Source organism: Falco naumanni, chromosome 5 (genome assembly GCF_017639655.2).
Source record: "Falco naumanni isolate bFalNau1 chromosome 5, bFalNau1.pat, whole genome shotgun sequence".
NCBI classification, from domain to species: Eukaryota; Metazoa; Chordata; class Aves; order Falconiformes; family Falconidae; genus Falco; species Falco naumanni.
This window is the reverse complement of record NC_054058.1, coordinates 12,984,858-13,005,644: the sequence shown is the minus strand read 5'-3', so window position 1 is coordinate 13,005,644 and position 20,787 is coordinate 12,984,858. Positions and strand designations below refer to the sequence as shown.

Genomic DNA, 20,787 nt, shown 5'->3' with positions numbered 1-20,787 from the left:
GAGTAGGAACAGGATCAGGGTTTCTCTTCACCCTTTGTTTGAAAAACTTAATCACTTCTCATAAACTTGCATGGGAAGGGAAAAGACAGGAGGAATTAGCTAAGTGATTTTTTCACAGAATGCTTGAAAGAAGTGCAAATCAACCGATACTTTTTCTTTACTTCGGGGTTGAGCTGGAAAGCTTCTTTTAAAGGAGGATAAAAACTCAGCTGATTGAGCTATTATATTTGTAACAGCAGACATTTAGAACTTAAACATCACAAGACACCAAACTTCAAACTATAGCACTTTGGTCAGCAGTATCTCCCCAATTTATCTGCTAGTGCCAGAGCCCCAGTACCCACGTTTGCTCCAGATGTGTCAGTGAGACATTTACGGCTGTGTAGGATGACCTTTTTAACTGATACACCAGCAAAATCCTATGTGCAAGTGCAGTTATACCACATTAGTTTATTTTCCTTTCTGTACAAAACAGACATAGTTACTATGCAATGGCATATGCTGGGTGGGAGGGAGAGAGGGAGAAGGGATGGGAAAGGATGCAAAGAACAGTTATGCCTATATAGTAAAGGCAGTAAAAACTAACAACTATGCACAACTTAGAAGTTAAAAGTTTTGCAGCAGCTGATACTGTTAGCCCTCACAGAAGGGCTGGAAAAAAATATGGAGAAGATGATGCTGCGTACTATTGAAAGGCATTTAAAGAATAATGCAATCATCAAGCACAGTCAACATGGGTTCACAAAAGGAAAGTCCTGTTTAATGAATTTGATATCCTTCTATGATAAGGTCACCTGCCTAGTGGGTGAAGGGAAGGCAGGGGATGTAGTTTTTGTGGATTTTAGTAAGGTTTTTGATACTGTCCCTCACAGCATCCCTCTGGAGAAGTTGTCCAGCTGTGGGATGAGCAAGTTCACAGTGTGCTGGCTGAAGAACTGGCTGAAGGGCAGAGCTCAAAGGGTTGTAGTGAATGGGGCTACATTTGACTGGAGACCGGTCACCAGCAGTGTTCCTCAGGGCTCAGTTCTAGGGCCAGTGCTGTTCAATACACTTATCAACTATCTAGATGCAGGAGTTGAATGCACCGTTAGCAAGTTTGCTGATCATACCAAACTGGGAGATGCTGGTGCCTGTCTTTGGGGACAAGACGCCTTGCAGAGGGATCTAGATAGTTTGGAGACTAGGCTATGATTAGTGGAATGAAATTTAACAAGTCAAAATGCTGGATTCTGCACCTAGGACAGAGTAATGCTGGGCACAGATGTAAGCTGGGAGAGGAGTAGCTGGAGAGCAGCCCTGCAGAAAGGGACCTGGGGACCTGGGGGTGCTGGTTGACACAGGCTCAACGTGAGTGAGCCAGCAGTGTGCCCTGGCAGCCAAGAGGGCAAACCACATTCGGGGGGCATCAAACCAGCATAACTAGCTGGTCAAAAAAGGTGATTATCCTGCTGTGTTCAGCAAGGCCTCGCCTTGAGTACTGTGTGTAGTTCTGAGCCTCATGGTTTAAGAAGGATGTGAAGGTCCTTGAATGCGTCCAGAGGAGGGCAACACAGCTGGTGAAAGGGCTGGAAGGAATGTCTTGTGAGGAGCAGTTAAGAACCTTGGGTTTGGTTGGTTTGGAGAAAAGAAGGCTGAGGGGTGACCTTACTGCTCTCTACAGCTTCCTGCGCAGGGGGAGTGGGGAGGGAGGTGCTGATCTCTTCTCCCTGGGATCCAGTGACAAGGTGCATGGGAATGGTTCAAAGCTGCACCAGGGAAGGTTTCATCTAGACATTCTTTACCAAGAGGGTGGTCAAACACTAGAACAGGCATTTGGAAATGCCCTTAATAACGTGCTTTAACTTTTGGTCAGCCCTGAAGTGGTCAGGTAGTTGGACTAGTGATCGTTGTGGGTCCCTTCCAACTGAAATAGTCCTGTTCTATTCTGTTGCAGGGGATGCAGCTTCCTGTTCCATTTAATTTTTAGTGTTTGAAATACAATAGTATCTATAGGCTCTGTTGTGCTATAGTCCCTGCCCCAAAGAGCTTACTGTCCAAACAGGCAAGGTAAATTTAAAGAAAGGCCGGCACACAAAGGTGAAAGGTGTTGGAAAGAGAGTGCTATACTGCATAGAAAATAATGCAGTACAGTGTATCAGTAGACACCATCTGACCAGCCCCTCACTCAAAATTGTAGGTTAAATTTACTTCCAGATTTTAGTGACTAATAACACCTCTTGTTATGTTATAATGCCTTACATTTACATGTTCCACTTTGTTAAAAAATGTATTATCCAATTTAAAATTGGAGCAACCAATATCTTGCATTACTGGTCAGCCTGGTATTTCCATGGGGTTTTTCTTCACTGGATGTCTCATCATGACAGCATCCCAAGCTAGCTGTAAACTGGAGAGGCTGAGTATATAATTTACACTGAGCTATCTGCTGCTGCTTTGGTCTGTTGCAGCATTTAAAGCTAGTCATAATGTTTCTGTGATACAGCCACTTCTGTTTCAATGTTGCAGTCACATCCTCCAAGCAAAAACAAAATCTGCCCAACTGTGGCCATCTACTAGGGCAATATCTCAGATTCCTGAACCCAAATCAGTCTGGTCTTTTTTGTTGTTGTTGGTTGTGAATTCTCTACATGCATAAGGCAGTGAGCATGAGTGTTAGTAGTAAAAAGTCTTGAACTTAATTCCCTTATATTGTCATTTGGTGGTTGTTGAGTGACTATTCCAGAATGATGATACTGCTTTGTAATTAGAAACCTTCTTAAAGAAATTCACTTATGTGGACAGGAATGTCCCACAGACCTGCTGTGGCACTTGATATTGGCAAGAGCCTACACCAGTCAGGTTCTCTGTGTGCACCAGCCCTCAAGCATACTATCCTTCCAGTGATGTGCATCACTGTTTCATTCATTACTATTCCCCTTTCCAAAGCAAAATCACCACAAGCTTCACTGTGGTGTATTCTTCTCTGAACTGAAAATTATTGCTGTATCCTCCTTTGGGGAGGATGAGTGCTGGCAAACTAAGCTGCAGAGGCTTAGCTTTTGTTGTATGCACAGACTTTGGGGGCAACTGTGGCAAGACAGTGTCAGCAGCTGAACAGTTACAAGTTATAGCCTGGCAGGCTGTGAAAACCGAAACAGTGGTTCACTTCAGCATGGTCAGTTAGTTGTAAGTGGTGGGGGTTCAGCACCTGCTTTTCAGGCAGCAGACCCTCCTTTCTATAGGGCAGCAGCTCATACAGACAGATTGGAGCCTTAAAACAGCCTGAGAAACTTGGTGTAGGCATGGCCTGTCACTCCCATTTGGATATGACAATGATAATGTCACTGGCCTTGTTTAATGCCCTTGCAGCCATGTACACTTTTACATTTGCAGTACATTGCCACATTTATTTCAAGCCCCTTGTGGAAAGCCAGACTATTATAAAGAGTCTAAAGTATGGATGAGAGTCAAGCTCCTAGACTTCATATTCACAGAAGTTTTCATTATAACCTTGAGAGTCATCTTAACACAGCATTAACAATTAATTTCAGCATGAAAGTGTGCCTTCCCTGCCAATTTAACTAATGACACTTAAGCAATAGCTGAATGGCAATAGCTTGGATAGGTGGTTGCAGATTTTCTGTGAAGTGTCTTGCTTTATAGCTGCCTCCATCCTTACTGCACAGTTACAGGAGCAGAAATTGTGGTTGGGGCTTGTTCAGGTCCACTCAGAAGGCAAGACTGACCAAGCCAGAGGAAAGCTCAGTCATTTAGATTTCATCCTTCTCATTACTGTCCTGCAGCATCTACATGCCATGGCTAGACAGATGTCATAAATGGGTTCAGAACACCCTCTGCCTCCATTGGGGTCAGCAGGATGTTAAACACTTTTTAAAAAAACTTGCCTTTTAATGAAAACTTGCCCTTATTTTCCCTGTATATTGCACGCTTTCTTCAGGCTAGTTGTGTCAGCAATTCAGATTTTCTTCTACAAAGCAAACTTGCATCACTTTGAACCTGTTTAGTTAAACGAGGAAAATAACACTGTAATGTCGACAGTGTTGACACTGCACATCACTCTCTTCGGAGACAGGCCTATTTAAGTCTGGCTTTAATGCTAATCACTTAGAAATGGCATACAAAAGCTTGCATCACTTTGTGTTAATTCAAATTACCTTTAAACTGGTAAGAGTACTGTTTTCCATCTCTGTTGAGGGAACAGAAGGACAGAGTTTGGCTATAGCTAAATGTGGAGATTTAACCCCAAGAAGGGGAGGTCACATTTCAGTTTCCTGCCAGGGGACCTATCAGAAGTCACAAGTTTACGGTTTATGAAGTCCCTTCAGGGGGAACTTCCTGGGAACACACCAGAAGCCACATCCTCCAGCCATGCTCACACCTCTCAGAGCATTCTAGGCTTTCTGGTGGAGCACAGAAGTGAGGTTCTTGGGCAGCAGTCTCCTACAGACAATTATTTTCTGCTCTCAAAAAAATACTAGAAGTCTAAACCTGAGGGTGAACTGAGCTAATGTCAGAAGATTCTGGAGATTCTCACCTTGTGGGGTCAAAAATTATTACTCTTATTGGGAATGCCTTTGCTGTAGTTAAGTCACTCCTGCTTTTGCCCAATTCTCTGAAGTACAAGTCAGAAGATAAAGCTTCATCCTTTATTCTTCAATTCCCATAATTAAAGTGTTTGGCCAGTTTTCTGATGCCTGCGTGGTTGTGAGGTCGTTGTAGGATGCACACATGAACAGGCGGAGGTTGAATTTATTTCCCTTTTCCTAGTCATTACCCTTCATGATCAAGAAAGGGGAGGAAAAGCCACAGGAGGATCAGAGGCAGATTTCTTTAGCAAGATAAATGGAAGAGTGCTGTCTGCCATTATGGTGGAGCAGGAAAAAATCAACACTTGAAACCAATATCAGAAATAGTCTGTTTGGTGGGGATGGGGGGATGGAGCAGGAGAATAAGACAGGAGGAAAAAAAAGTCATTTTTTAGTAGAACATACTTCAGCTTGCAAAGTCTTTATCTGTCGAACTGTCTCTGGGCCATCCATTACATATTCTTTGTAATTTAAGTGCTCTTTTCTACAACCACGTGAGGAATATTAACCTTTTGGATCCTCCTTCCCTATACAAGTTTTTATTGCCAAAGACAGATCTTGGCCTCATCTTGCTGTGTTACTTCTACAACCTCACAGAACAACTGTTTACAGCATGACAGTCTCAGGTTTCTGCTGTCCTTCTGCCTGATCTCCCACTGGTGTTTGTGTACAAGAAAGAAGCAACATACAACTGTTGTATAATGTGATCAGGCACCCTTTTTACTCAGGCCCAGCCTGAATTTGCTGAGCTGAACAAATAGTTGTCTGTCAAAAGGTTTCTCCACAAGAAACATTCAGCTTACCATCCTGCTTCCAACAGCAGCCAACATTCATGGAAAGAAAACTCTTTTCTCTCAGTAACCTGGACATGGATTACCATAGAGGGATGAGCAGGACTGCTCCATCTCAGGATCAGTGCTCCCACAGTCCTCAGAGCCATTTAACTCCTTAATCGTGAGACTTAGTTACTTTTTTCTTGTAGTTTTGTCTGCTAAAATAAGTATGTCATGGAATTAGATAGATACTGAGGCTGGATTGCGTCTCAACACAGCAGTAATCCTACTGTAGCATGTCTGTCTTTCTCAGTGTGCTGTCTGTTGGTTTCCCAATTCATTTTTTGCCATGGGAAAGGTTTTCAGCAAGAATGCAGGAGCTGATGTGATAAGGTCCAGTAACGTCTTTCCTCTCCTTTGCACCAGATTTATTTTTCCTCCATGTCCATTTGTGTGATGACAGCAAGTTAACTGAGTAGTTCTAACCATACTTCTGAAACACATTACAGTATCAGCCAGCCTGATGAACTTCATTCACAAGTTAGATAGTCCGAAGGTCCATTTGACTTGTCCAGAAAGTTCTGCCTATTGCACAGTTTAGGATGTGGTTAAAATGCAATTAGAGCTCATCTCCCTGACAAGTCTAAACCAAGTCAGGACTTAGGAGTTCTCTCCCAGTCTTTTTTATTTTCTGTACAACAGCCATTAATCTTTGTAATTTCTTGGTTCTGCCTACAGTTTAAACAAATCCAGATGCCCCAAAGTAGTGTTGTCTTCTTAGAGACTTAATGACCTTCTCCAACAAGGGCAATGATCACAGACAGCAGGCTAAAGGTCCACAGGACCTTCTAGCCTCTCCCTCCTTCCTCCTTGTCTTCACCTGCTCTGCCAGTATAGTCTTGCCACCTTCTTTGTGATGGCTTTAGCATTCACTAGCTCTTCCTCTACACAGATTTGGCTCTCAAATAGCAGAAAGCTGGCTGGTGGTTTGTGTTCTTCTGTTTAAGTGATTTAAATTGGCTTATGGAGAAATATAACAGAGCCAGCACAACGTAAGCGGCAGGATGAAGGGAGGATGCAATGGAAGGGAGATCGGGACCTTCTTCTTGCAGCAGCTATGGCCAGCTGAATTTTACCAGTTCATCATTTTGATACCATAAGCATCACCATATTATCTATTCTAACCACACTTCATGTGTGAATACAGAAACCAGAGTAGAGAGGGCTCCTAGAAAAGCTCCCTTCATCAGCCTCAGTTGTGAACAGCCATTGCTTGCTTCACTGTGAACAAATGCAGCTGAAGCACAAATCACCTTGTAAAAGAAAGGGGCCTAAGCTTGGGAGAACTCTTCAGCTGGTAGAAATCACAGAACCATTTAAGTCAAATGATATCATGCTGGAGAAATTTTAGGCTAACCTACTCAGCAAGGGGTAAGGCCTCAGCTGATGTCAGAGGGAGTGTGACAACGTTACTTTGGCATGATCTCTTCCTCTGTGAAGCCATGTTAGCTTCCAAGTCAGTCATCAGCCAGACCAAATGCATTTTATATAATGATCTTCAGTGCAAGATGTGGGTGGGTCTCGCAAAACGTTTCTGTGGTTAAGACAGCATTTTGGTGTTTGATACATGAAGAGAGCCAGCTCTGCTTCTGCGCCGTGGGCCTCACTGAAACAACAGGGGTCTGAGGTGCAGTGTGTGCTTTAGGAAATATTGCAGTGCAGGGGAATGTTATATCCTGAACAAAAGATGTCATTAGCATGTATAAGCCTGTACTGTTAACAGCATTATTGAGTGTAAGGAAGCAGATACAAGGCCTCCCACTAGTGCAACATCAAGACCACCGTGGCCAAACGATACTAGAGAAGTCATTCATAATGGCTGGACAAGTGTCAAAATACAAGAAACCTAAGATCCATAACATTAAATTTATAGATCATTCTGAGATGGTATATAAATTCTAAGGGATGTGTGTATTACTATCATATAGTCATTAGGAAGTATTTATATGCCAGTGTTCTTTACATGTATATTCAGAAGACTGTGCCTATTCTCCTAAATTATATTTGAAATGAAGAATCTATAATACATGCTTCCAGTCATACAGTGTCTATATGACTGTCACAATATTACAGGCTCCCCTTTTTTTTAACATTACCAAAGCAGTGCTGTCAGTGTGGGCAGTAAACAGAGCTTTTCAGCCAGAGAGGAGAAATTGGTTTACCATGCCAAGGAGGAGTGGCTGAGGTTTGGGCACTTGCTGCCATGTGAAAGGTGAGGTTAAAACTAGAGCAAAGACACAAGCTTACTGCGATCAGTGGAGTTTAAAGCCAGCAGCTGGTGTTTATGGGAGAGATTTCTTCCTACTCCTCAGACCCCAACTGCTCTGTCCCCTCTCCCCCACCCTCTCCAGAGGTGTGCAGCTGCCTGTTTCTTTCGTGCCTAGTGTCAACCCTGGCAGCCAAGTGGTAGCCAGGAGACTGAGTGGGGTGGCAACACCCAAGGCTTTACTCTAGCCCTGCCAGCCTTGGGGCTGTTCAGTACATGGATGTTATTAGCAGGAATGAGAAACTGCTGCCTCTTGCACATGTAGGGCAGTGCTTGTGGGGGACATTTTGAGAGCCAGCTAAGTACTGTACACCTTATGACTATGTTGTGCATAACTATAAAAATCCCTTTAGAAACATTAACTGGAGGAAGAAATTTGTAGCCATGCCTCTCCATTCGAAGGTACAGTTTGCCCTAATTCCCAGCTAATTATGTAGTTCAGTCTTGTCCAGTAGTACAGCTGAAAAAATGGTGGGATATGGAAAGGCCAGCTTTTAGGAGCCCTTCCACATTGCTGGGAGCCATTCACCACCTTCCCTCTTGGACTAGGTTGTTTGATACCACATCTCCTTAAAGCCTCTCAGTCCCAGCTCTCTCCATAGCTAAGTCCCTTTACCTTCAGACTGTACAAAGTCCAACCATCTGAGTTCACTTTAAAAAAAAAATACGTGTGTGTGTTAGGGGGAAATGATGTTTCCTTGTGCTATGGAGACATAGTTGTTTTCTAAGTAAGCTTATTTTAGCCAAAAGGCAGGAAATTGCAGCATGCCCAAACAATTTAGGTACCAGCCCTGACTCAACTCCCCTGTTGAATCTCCCACACTTACAAACTTGCTTGGCCTCAGCAACATCCATGTGCTTTCTTGCCGTCACTCACTACCCAACACGCCCTGTAGAGAGTCCCCCCATGTGACTGCTCCTTTGGAGGCCTTCTGACAGCCAAGGAAGTGATTTAGTCTTCATGGAGAAGATTTCCCTCAAACAAGTGATTTACACTTAGAAAACAACCATTCACGTACAAGTTGTCTGCCTTCCTCCATCCTTTGTGAAAATACATGCAACAGTTTTGACCTTCCTGGAGGATGCAACTTCCTGTATTGTCCTCATCAGCCTTCTGTGGAGGTGCCTCTTTTCACAGTGGAGAAGCTTCTTTTAATAGCATTTTCTAGCATTGCCTCTTCTTGGGTTTTCACCAGTTTCATAGGCTTGCAATATCCTGCAAATGAGCTCTACTATACTCCAAATTCATGACACTGAGTTATCAAGTAGTGTCTGACCTATAGTCTCTGTTGTCCTGTTAAAGATGGTCTCTACTGGCCTAATAATGGTAGATTATTTAGTTGCTGCTCCTCTGTCAGTCAGGGACAACCCTCCAGAACCTCGTGGTTTTTCACCATGCAGTCCATGGAGAAAGATGCCCAGGGTGTAATTTGTTTATGGTTAAAACAAAAAAAAACCCCTAAGTGCCCAAGTTCCTGGAGGTCTCCTGTGTGAAACTTGAAAGAAGGCAAACTGATTTAGATACTCTGCAAACAGAGCTCGTACATTTAACTAAATTGTGCTGCTAAGTATCAGCTGGTCCATGATAACTAACAGTGTGCACGCTCATAACTCTCAGCAGAGGTGAAAAGAAATGCAGTGAGCATGAGTCTTTTCTACTGGTGTTTAAAGGTAATGCTTTTGATTTCCTGCTTGCGGTGGCTTGAGACACAGTTGCTACAATTGCGTTGATGCATGCCATCTTGTTACATTATTGCAAGTCAGTCACGTATCTGAACTTGCTGATCAACAACTGTAGCTTTTAAGGACGAGTTTTTAAGTGGTTGTAGGAGCCAAGCAGAATTTTCAAGAATTTTCAACTTTCTTGTTGAAGCAGAGGTCTAAGATACTTGGGTGGTTGGGGTTTTTTTTGCAAATTCCACCAGCCTAGTAAATACCTCTGCAAGTCTGAGCAGCTCAGTCAGTTTAGAACATGGGATGGGGCCCTTGATCACTTAGGACTTTTCTTGAGAAGATCTCAAGATGCAGATCTGAGTTCTCCTCATTTGAGCAGTATTTATGTTCAAGCTTAGCCTGAAACCCGTCTAAAAATGAGGTGAACAACAAAAACCAAATCAGGACTTGAATCCTACCTCTTCTCAAAGTCTGAAGCTCTGTTGTTAGTCCAATAATTTCCCACCCAGACATCTTGGGCTGAATTTTGTGTGCTTTCTTTTTTGTGTGTGTGAAGGAGGGGGGCACAGTGTGTGTGTGGGAGGTAATGACAGCCAATTGAAAATAACCAAAGCCATTCGGTTCAACCAGCATTTACTTGCTATCCACACTGAGGTAAGTGTGCAGCCCTGGCACAGTATGATGACATTGCATGTGCAATTCCAGTCAGCTGTCAAGGAGCCATCAGCTCCTTGAAACTCTTCCAGGGGCCGCTGTAGAAAGGATATTAGGGGTCTACCATCCCCATCAGTAAGAGTTGCATTTATACACTTGGAAATCTTCTAAGAGCATAGTTACAGCAGTATACTACTCACTAAAAATAACATTGCATGCTGCAAATTTTGAGGTGAAAGTGTAGGGTAAATCTTACCTCTGCAGAATTGTAAATATTAGCTGTAAGTTACTATAATCAGAGGGTGTCTGCCTCAGGCTGCCACATTCCAGAATATGACAGAGCCTGACATTGACTTGCCTCTGCGGGAGTGCCATCCCTCCAGCTGACCCCAAGGAGAGCCACTCCTGTCAGGACTAGCAGTAGTGGCACAAGCAAAACCAAGTGACTGACACTGGGATGCCAGATCCCTGCAGCACTCTTCCAGTGGGGCCAGACACCAACCAACCACCTCAGCCAGCTTCTAGCACAGTCAAAGCGCTGGTTCAACAACAGATCCACACATCCTTCCTCTCTCCCCTCAGGTTTCTAATAAATTCCTGCCTTGGCCAAAAAGTGTCACTTTTTTCTTGATGAATTTCAGCCAAGTGCATGCTTTCTTATTTGAAACTGCTCCCACCAAGACAGACCTTTTTTGCAGGTGAGGTGGAGCCAGCCTGAGCCCGCCACAGGTGTTTAGCCCTGTACTGCCCACCGATGGCTGTGGTAAATGATTCCCTGCTGACCTAGGGAATCACATCACCTTTACAGTGATATTAATGAAGGACTGCATGTAAACAAAGCATGGAGATCTTCGGGAAAAGCCCGTCTGAAACAGTGAATTCAGCATGAACCATTGACCTAGACTATGCAGGTTTTGTTAAAGTTATCACAGGTTACACAGGATGATGGAAAAAAATGGTAGTTTTTGGAACACAGCAGAATTACCAACTCTGATCAACTGGTAAAATATTTCTTGGGGAGTCAGAGCTAGAGGAATTGAATGAAAAAATCAAAAAAAAAAAGACAGTTAAAGTTTTTGTTTGTTTCCTGTTTGTTTTGTTGTGGTTTTTTTAATTGAGCTTCTTGCACTAAAGAAGCATTTTCTATACAGCCTTTCATTGAAAGAGTTCTGGAATGAATTGCACGTGTGTCAAGGAACCACTTACATGGGCCCTTACTACCCTGTTCTCTAAGCACCTCCCGCATTATTAAAAGGCCCAAACCAACAGAGCAATTTAATGTCCCTTCCCTTGTTCCTTACAACAAAATCTCTAAAAGAAGGTTTTTACTAATATGTGCGTGTCTAAAAGACTTAAGTGTGTGTGTGTGTGTGCAAAATTATTGATGGAAAGGCGATGGAAGAACTGGGTTTTGTTTATTTGTGAGAGGAAATACAACAGAAATTAAAGCAGTAGCCTGAGACTTTCAATTTGATGCTCTTCTACAGACCTCCCATGTAGTCCAGGGGAAGTCACTTGTGCCTAGAGCTGCAAAAGAGGTTAGCCACAGCAGTGTTTGGCATTGCAGTGTTTAATTGCAGCCAGCTACCTGCTTGGTATCCATAGCCGTGGAGTTAGTGGCTGGGTGAGGGGGAAAGGGAAAGGAAGATGTCTCTGCATCTGTGTGCCAAGAAGGGGCCCGTATAGGCTGGCCATTGGCAAATGCATGCAGAGGAGAATTGTTTTCTGTCTTTGTCCCGGCTGCAGGTACCTTCTTCTGGGTGAGAGGGAGGAAGCTATCACTGAACAAGATTTGTATCCAGGAATGAAAAAAAATGGAAATTGGTTTCCTTTTTTAAAGTTAAACCCAGAAAAAAAATCAAATGGGAATGGACATTTTTCTGTGAAAAATGTTGATGTACATAAGTTTTTTCCAGCCAACAAATCTGACTGCCACTTTCTTTTCACATTCCTCCTTTTGTAGATGTCATGGTGACCATTATCAAGGTGACCATTGGGGAAGGTTTCAGCTAGAACGGAAACCTGCAATTTTTGCCAGATGTCATCTCTTCAAAACGCATTGCCTTGTTCTCCGTAGGTGGTAGGGAGAGTCTATAGTAAGGGCACTGGCAGACTAAGCTCTGGCTTTCGAGACAGTACATGTTCCAGAGATCCTCTTTACAGTTTGAAAATGGGAAATAGCATCAATACTGTTAATATCACTAATCATTTCAGGTGTGCTCATTAAATGTGTTATTCATTTCCCTTTTCAAAAAGCATTTTATATTATCATACCAAACATGTCATCATCGCCACTGTAACACATACCAACCCCAAACAGACAGGAATAGAAAGACAGGCTGACAAGAACCATTTTAGCACCTAGCTAGAGGACTTTGGTTGCCTGCCCTTTAGCCACTCTAACAAGCCATCTCTCAGAGACTGGTTTTGCTTTCAAAGTAAAATGCAACCATACGGCCATCTTAGGGATCTGGACAGTTGAGCTATAAAAATCCTGTTGTTTCTGACAGCAGCAGAGCCGCTAACTCTGTGCAGTTTGCTTTCTGTATTTCATAGTTGCCAGTTACTATGCTGTGCTGCGCACACACACACTGCAAGCAGGAAGTAGGAATAGCTCAGCTCTTGGCTTGGTAGGTCTCAAGAGACAGCCATGAAACTGAAAAACACTAAACTAAAACCTAAGTATCTGTTAGACCTTTAATTAGCGACCTAAGGAGTGTTTGCCAAGAGGAAATTTGAATTCAATTATCCAAATAGAAAGTATTTAACCTCTCAATAGCACTCAAGTAATTATCATACTTGGGTTTTTTTTTCAGGAACTTTGAAAAGTAAAACAAAAAGCAAATTCAAAAATGGTAGAAGGTGTCAGTTTTATATCACAGGGAGCATACAAAGGAAAGCTGTAATATTGCCCATGCTTTAGACCCCTCATGTTTGCACAGAAAGAGGCAGCCTCAAGCAGGGAGAGCAGGTTGCAGGATTCTTGATTTCCCCACTGAAACAGCCAGCACCAGCAGTAGGGCCAACAGCGGTAGTTTTATGTGCATCAGTACAACAATAAACACACAACTAAAATCAGCAGGTCATCTCATGCAGCTTTTAATGTGATCAAGTCGCTCAGTCAGTGTCAGAAGGACTAGGATGCATTAGAAGAGGCTTCCTTCTAATGTATATTCCAGTATGTTTTGCAAACATTTGTCGATACCAACCAAGCCATTTGCATTTCAGATTGCAGCAGCTGTTTCAGCCCTGATCCCAACTGTCCTTTCACTACACATCCACACTAAAGTTTCCAGCATTAATCTCAAGGAAAAAAAGTCAATGTTTTCTTGCCTTTCTCTTCACAGACTGTAGGTTGCTTTGGGATTATGTTTATCAGCTGCTTTCTGACAGCCGGTACGAAAATTTCATCCGATGGGAAGATAAGGAATCCAAAATATTCCGGATAGTGGATCCCAACGGGCTGGCCCGGCTGTGGGGAAACCACAAGGTAAGGAAGCAATGCACTTTTCCTCCTGCGGCACTTCACCTCTTGTAACATCACAGGATTCACTTATAAACAGAATGAAAAGGAAGAAAGTGTGTGCATATAAACTGTTGCTGGAAAGTTGTAATCTTTCATTCTACGCATATTAGAAATATAAAGCATCCAGCCTCAAGCACTAAACCCTACCTTTCATATAGAAAACCTGTTGGTTTGGTTTAAAGGCATTGAGTTATAAGTGCATTTCATTATAAAATTATAGGGAGTGCAAGAATTAGTGGTCCTTCTCTCTCAAGGCATCTCATTTCTTCCCAAAACCTGATAGTAAGGATGTTCTGGTTAGATGTGGTCTACAAGAAGCTGTATACTACACCTTGGCAGGAGCTATCTGTCTGTGTTCTATCTGCACCAGCATTCAGATTTCACACATGCCCTGTGACGGACACCAAATGCTGCAGGATTATGTATTTCCTTTTAAGGGGGTAATTCTGCTTTGTTCTCTGCAAAGCAGTTACTGATTTTTGCAGTTTGGGGCTGAGTTATGTATAGATAGATCTATATGAGTATATTCATACGAATATATGGGTAGCCAGCATGGATTTGCAGAATAGAGACCATGCTTGACCACCAACATACCTGTCTACCATGAAATTATGAGCTCAGTGGATGCAGGGAGAACAATGGATGATTATCTTGATATTAGAAAGGCTTTTGAGACTGTATCCCATAATATCCTCACAGACAAACCAATTAAGTATGATCTAGACAAGAATATAGTGAGGTAGACTGAAAACTGGGTGAATTGCTGGGCTGAAAAGATTGTGATCAATGGCACAAAATCCAGTCACTAGTGATGTTACCCCAGGGATTGAATTTGGGGCCAATACTGTAACACATTCATTAACGAACTGGATGATGGGACAGAGCACACCCTCAGCAAGTTCTCAGACAATACCAAACTGTGAGGTGCTGATACACCCTCTGGTACTGATACACCAGAGGGTTGTGCTGCCATCCAGAGGGATGTGGACATGAAAAATGACCTAACACAAATTTTATGAAACTTAATACGGGGCAAGGTAAAGAAGTCTGCCTGGAGAGGAGTGACCTGGGGAAATGTGGGACTTTACATTGCCCCTTGTTATGTTTCATGAGACCCCAGGTGTGGGACTGTTATACTAGGAAGATGGTCAGACAGTGGAGCACGTTGCCCAGAGGAACCTTCATTCTTGGAGATGTTCAAAACTGAACTGGACAGTCCTGAGCAGGTGTCTCTGGTTGACCCTGCTTTGAGCAGAGGGGCTGGACTAGGTGATCTCCAGAGGTGACTTCCAGCCTCAGCTGTTCTGTGGTTCTGTATATGAGTATACATAACCTATACTCTTGATAAGTTCAAGATTTTCTCATAGGAGTCATTGCTTACAAGAACATCTGTCCTAGAGGTCTTGGGCTGCAACACTGGGAGTGGAGAGTTCTGCCATTACCCAACCTCCAAGCTATTCTAAAACTGAAGCTACTTCAGACCACTAGCCACTTGGGAAACACAGTGGCCTTTTAGCATATAAGAAAGGGAAAAAGCACACATGGTATTTCAGGGGGCTTCCCAATGAGTGGAGTCTAGATTTTGCAGGAAAAACATCATTAGTGTTTAATTGTCACAGAAGACCTTTTATGTACCCTCCCTCAGCAGACCTGTGGTGGGCAAGCAGAGGAGGTCTGCTCTTAGAGAGCATTTTAGACAGGTGAATTGGTCTCATTTAATAAAGTCAGGTCAACACTACAGCCTTCTGCCAGATCTTGGACTGCCAGAGCTGTGCCAAGCCAAACTCCTGACATGGAGGCTCGCAGAGCAAAAGTGTGCCTCTGCTGGTTTGGCACGTTTTGCCCATGGCAAAGCGGCTGCTTTATGCTCATGCAGGCATGGCTTTGCCAGTATAGTTGTCTTTCTGCGGGGAGTTTTTTTGCCAGGATAGTAAACCAGTGCTCCTTGTACCAGCAAAATGCTCTTCATGTAGATGTAGCCTAAGGGACTGATCCTGCTAACCCAAGCCAGTACTGTGGGGGCTGCCCACATACAGCTCTGCCAGCGCACATCACTTCTGCCTTGTGACACTCAGCTTCAGCAGAGCCATGTCAGTCACGTTGCAGTACTCTGGCTATGGCCTTTTGGGTCTGCAGCTCCCAAAATGAAGGGGAGGCTCTGTCATAGAAGTACAACCTAATGGGCTTCTTGATTTACACTTGTATAACAAGAGGAGAAACAGGCACTCAGTCACCACAGTGCATTGTAAGCATTAACTAGTTAGTGGAGGGGAATCCCAGAGGAAGAGTGTTCTTAGTAAGGATTTCTGACAGATTCAGCCTATTAGCCACTCTTCTTAGGCTTTTGCAAAAGGTGGTTTCAGTAAGAACAGGTCTGTCACATCCCACTTGGCATGAGAATCTCCATCTAATGTCTCCTCTTGTGGTCGATGAAGCCTTTGTTATCTGTGATCCAAGAAACTGTAGAAAAATCTCACTTGGAATTTTTGTTAAACTTTCTTGCTTAAATTGCCCTGAATAGAGACCCATAAAAATTTGGTGATGAGGGCTGGAGGGGCAGGATGGGCCTGCAAACAGCATTAGACTGGAACATGTAATTTCTTGAGCAGATTTGGTTACTTTAGCTGGCTGTGATAGTTCTGCAACTCCTTTGGGGGCTTAGGAAGGTTTTAATGAATCGTGTCACCACATTTTATCTTTTTCTTTTGAAAAAAACAGAACAGAACAAATATGACTTATGAGAAAATGTCCAGAGCCCTACGCCACTACTACAAACTAAATATTATCCGGAAGGAGCCAGGACAAAGGCTTTTGTTCAGGTAATTTTTTTCTTTTCTTTGCCATTCCTTTCTACAGACAATTAGTTTTCGAAGATGGAGGATGGAATTGTGTGTGGGATACTTCATTGCCACAGCTATAATACAGGTGACAATGGGCGTACATTTGCAAAAGCTGTCTAGACCAGTGCTTCCTAGCTATCAAGGCAACTGCACCAATTTACGAAAATAGTGGCGTTGCAATGATCAGTGGAGTCAATAGAAGTCTTTTCACTCCTTTGAAGCAGGCTGTGCCATTGTTTAAGACCTTAGACAAATGATTCATGATCTCACCCAAACTGCTGGAAAACCCACTCCAAACTGACTTCACAAACAGAGCTGCCAGTGAAAGCTAAGCAGGGATCAGGCATTTCCTCAAGTGCATCAGCATCACGAAAGAGAAGTGCTGATAACCACGTCTTCAGCGGTGCTGCTTTCAAGGGAGAGAAGGACCAGGAAGACCTGTTCGTAAAACCTAACACATCACATTGGATGATACAACCAAGAATTTAGGAAATAGTGCCTGAAACAGTGTTACAGCAAGGAGTTACTTCCACAAACTTGAGTGTGGCTGGTAGAGAGCAAGAGCACTCCAGTTCTCTTCAGACAAGACCAGCAAATCCTAGTGCATACGTTTGACCCACGGAGCACTGGACTCAGACCAAAGATTGCTTTGATGTCAGTGGTCTGGACCTAGTAATGTGCTCGGAAGTGATATCAATAGGAAGGCAGCCTTGGAGTTTGTTTTCTTAAATAGCTAACAGAACTGCATTAGCACTCAAACTATCTACAGCTGAAAAGGTTTCTGTGGAATGTCTTGTTTATGTCAGCTCTTAGAAGGAGACTTAGATGGGGGAAGGAAAGTGAAGGGAAGAAGGAATTACAGGCAAAATCAACTGCATGATTTTAGATTTTTTAAAAGTTTTTTGAAAGTTAAAATAAGGTTGCTCCATGAGCAGCAGTACCAAGGGAACCTCAGTTGCTATGGCCTTGTGTGAAGACCATGCTTTCCTTGGGGAATTCTGTGATGCTGAACAGTGAATGTACTTATCTTGGAGCCTCTTTTTCAGGGGGGGCACAAACAAAAGAGGAGTCCATCTCTTCTCAACCAGGCTGCCTATTTTTTCAAAACTATAGAAACCTGATACCCTTGGAGACCTCAATTCCTCTGTCAGACTTGCCTAAAATTGACCAACAGATTCAGAGGTCACTAGGGAGCATAAAACATGAGCATATAAACCTCATTTCCTTCGGAAACTGGGAAAAAACAACAAAGCATTTTTTGCACAATTCCCAATAAAAACTTATTGATGTTGTTTTCTTAGACCTATTTATATCTGAAGAGAAAAAGAACAGCTGCAAAAAATCAAGCCATTAATATGCCTTTCTTGGCTTTTTCTTGCAAGCACAGAAATAATAGGAAGTGTGACTCTGTAAGTAACATGCAGGCAGTTGTCATCTGCAGATATCTATACAGAGCTTTAAGTAAAATGGAGTCAGAGAAGGATTTCTAATAGGTTGCCTGAGTGTCCTCTGCAACAAATGAGGTTACAGACACTGTTTCTTCATTAGCTTGTAGTTCTGGGTTGTTTTCTTAAAATTTAATCAAATGCTATTACAAATACCCATGCTTTGAGTTCCTTGACATGACTTAAAACACAGACCAGAAAGAATACCCAAAGTACTGCGGTACAGTTCACATCAGCCCATCTCCCACATGGTTTAGGAAACGGAGCAGACAGAAGGTAGGGAAGGCAGTGGGATCACTCTGTTTTGATTTCATCCTCATGCAAGATCAACAAGACAAGCAGGGTTTAAATCAGGGCACAGTCTGGCCCGTAGGCTTTGATGCGATTTCACTGTGTAGCCAGGGACTGATTCACCACTTCTGTATGCTAGTTTTTCACCACTGTAACACCATTTGTATCAGCAGCGTTCTTCCAGCATACAAATGGGAGTGACACAGCAGTGAGTCACAGCCTTTTTTTTTTTTCCTAAATGCATATGTGCACATGATTTCCAAAATTAGAAAGAGTGGCAAAAGGTTAGCTCCAGACTGTGCTATGCATTTGCTGAGAGACTTCATATTTTTCAGATGGAAAGCCCTCAGCTTTATAACCTCAGAGGCAGAAGAGGAGGCAAATCTGGCTCATTAGCTTCAGCAGTGATTTTTCTGGGTCAGTGATAGTAACGAGGCTCCTGTCAGTTGGTTTTGTTTTCACTGGGGCAAGGATACTGAGCATATCATCAACCTGAAATAAAATCAGCTCCTCTGGTTAACACATTTTGTACTGCTCAATGATAGCCGGTACATCGTTAATGAAAGACTGAGATTTTTTGTAACACTTACAGCATAAACATCTTTCATCCTAATTTCTCCAGATGTACTTAGGAGTTACGAAAGTGAGTTGTATTTAAACTAGGATTTCATCCTTCCTATGTGACTCTCTCCCTATGCCATTAAATTCAAAAAGAAAGCAGAGCTTTTCCATGCGATCTCTGTGCTGTAGTACACAAAAGCATCCTGGCAAAGATCAAGGCTGCAGACTTGATCTACAGGCTGGTGGATGTCCTTTCCCATTTCCTACTGCTGCCGTGCCTCCTCAGAGGCAGTTTCTGTTTCTAGCCCCCTGCAGACTTAACTGCATCAGGACATTAGTGCTGGGAGCTGTGGCATTCATTTGCAGAGGTTGCTGCTTCATTACAATTATGCTTACTGCACTCACACAGGAAGAGACTGTCTTTGTTCACAGTTCCCTAGCCCAAAAAACTTTCTTTCAGGGCTTTTTCCATTTCCCAGAACTTGTTCTGACTTGGCCCTTGGCTTTTTCTTTTTTACTTTGATGTTTCATACTCCTCTTCGCTCACCTACACAGACACCTGCACAAACCAGTAGCCCTCTGCCTCTCCACACCTTGCAAGTGCTTTTGCTTTGAAATAAGCTGACCATAAAGATCTTTAATGTTTCTGTCACCAGACACCATAAATGAGTGTACCTGTGGCATACTGTCATCTTACATGACAACAGCAAACAATATGAGGGAGAAGAATATATCATTATATTATAGAGATATGGATATATTGTATATATCATTCTTTGGAAAAGACTTCGGGGTTTGGTTCAAATTTAGACATTCAAGGAGCGGGGGTAAAGGCCTGGGTGGTTTTTTTTTTGTTTCTTTACAAGGTATGGAGGAGGGAAGAAACCAGTAGGCTGGGGAGAAGCTGGGAAGTACTAAGGCATTGGGAGGATACAGCAAATATGATTTTTGGAGCTGTAGAGCTCAGGGGCCTCAACATCTTGATAAAGGTAAAAGCTGAGACCACTGGGAAATCTGCTTGTTTCTCTGTTTTGCAGGTTCATGAAGACCCCAGATGAGATTATGAGTGGCCGAACAGACCGCCTCGAGCACCTTGAATCCCAGGAACTGGATGAACAAATATACCAAGAAGATGAGTGCTGAAGGGGGCTGGTGCATCACCTCTGTGGGTCCATGGGAGAAACATCTTGCCCGGATGACTGGCACAATTTGGGAGGGGAAGCAACAACACAGAAGCAGTACTTGGGGTTGCCGCTTAGCTTGAAGACCACACAGGACCTGAATCACCTTAACAAAACAAACTTTAACAGGCAGAAGTGGTGCTGGCAGAAAAGTAAACAGGAAAAAGCCTGGACTTATGCACTACTTCACTGTTCTTACAAAGTCTCCCTTGAGTTCTTTCTTTTCGGTTTGTTTCAGTTTTGGGGTTTTTTTGTTGGTTTTTTTTTTTTCCCTAATAAACATGCAGTTTGACTTTCCTTATCTCACATAGGACAAGACATCAGATTATGCTTTTTTTTCTGGAAGGCTTTCCTATGGAAATAGAGTGCTCTTATTTTCTGTGCAAGTCTCATGACATAACACTGCATAAAACAATAGCAACACAGAAGGGATTTGCTCAAGGGTTCCAGTTTGCTCGGATCAATTTACATGTGCTGCCACTGGGAAATGTGCAGAAGCTACCAAATACCACACATACCTGTCAAATGAAGAGGAGTCACCCTTCACGTGTAGGCTGGGATATCATCCCAGCATAGCTCGGGCTTGTGAGTCCTGCAAGTGGCTATTAACTGCTGGAAAATGGACCAAAACCAATCACCTAAGTGCTCCGGGGAGGAGAAAAATAAATGTGACAAACCTCTGCAATAGACTGATGTTGACGTTTTCCCTCCCTCTAGCAAAGAAGTGATAGAATGGAGCAGGGGGAGGGAGGGCGGAGACAAGTACATATATATATGTGTATATATATAAACATTTCATATATATATGTATATATATGTAACCCCCACAATATATCCACAACGCAGAATTTCAGCTCAAAGCTTTCTATACAAAGGCAAAGGCTGAAGCATCTGTAATTACAAAAGGGAGGAGTGTTTCTTATACCTGCT

General features: G+C 43.0%; 1 protein-coding gene across 3 annotated transcripts in view; it reads left to right on the top strand.

The window, feature by feature from the left end:
* Nucleotides 1-20,537, top strand: part of ETV6 (ETS variant transcription factor 6) — a 140,056-nt gene extending 119,519 nt beyond the window's left edge. For all 3 annotated transcript variants that reach the window (XM_040594818.1, XM_040594817.1, XM_040594820.1), the window contains exons 6-8: nucleotides 13,361-13,503; nucleotides 16,258-16,358; nucleotides 19,714-20,537. In XM_040594818.1, coding sequence (XP_040450752.1) covers nucleotides 13,361-13,503; nucleotides 16,258-16,358; nucleotides 19,714-19,819 — 350 coding nt within the window. In that variant the 3' untranslated portion in view covers nucleotides 19,820-20,537. The remainder of the gene's footprint in view (nucleotides 1-13,360; nucleotides 13,504-16,257; nucleotides 16,359-19,713) is intronic.
* The last annotated feature ends 250 nt before the right edge of the window (nucleotides 20,538-20,787 follow it).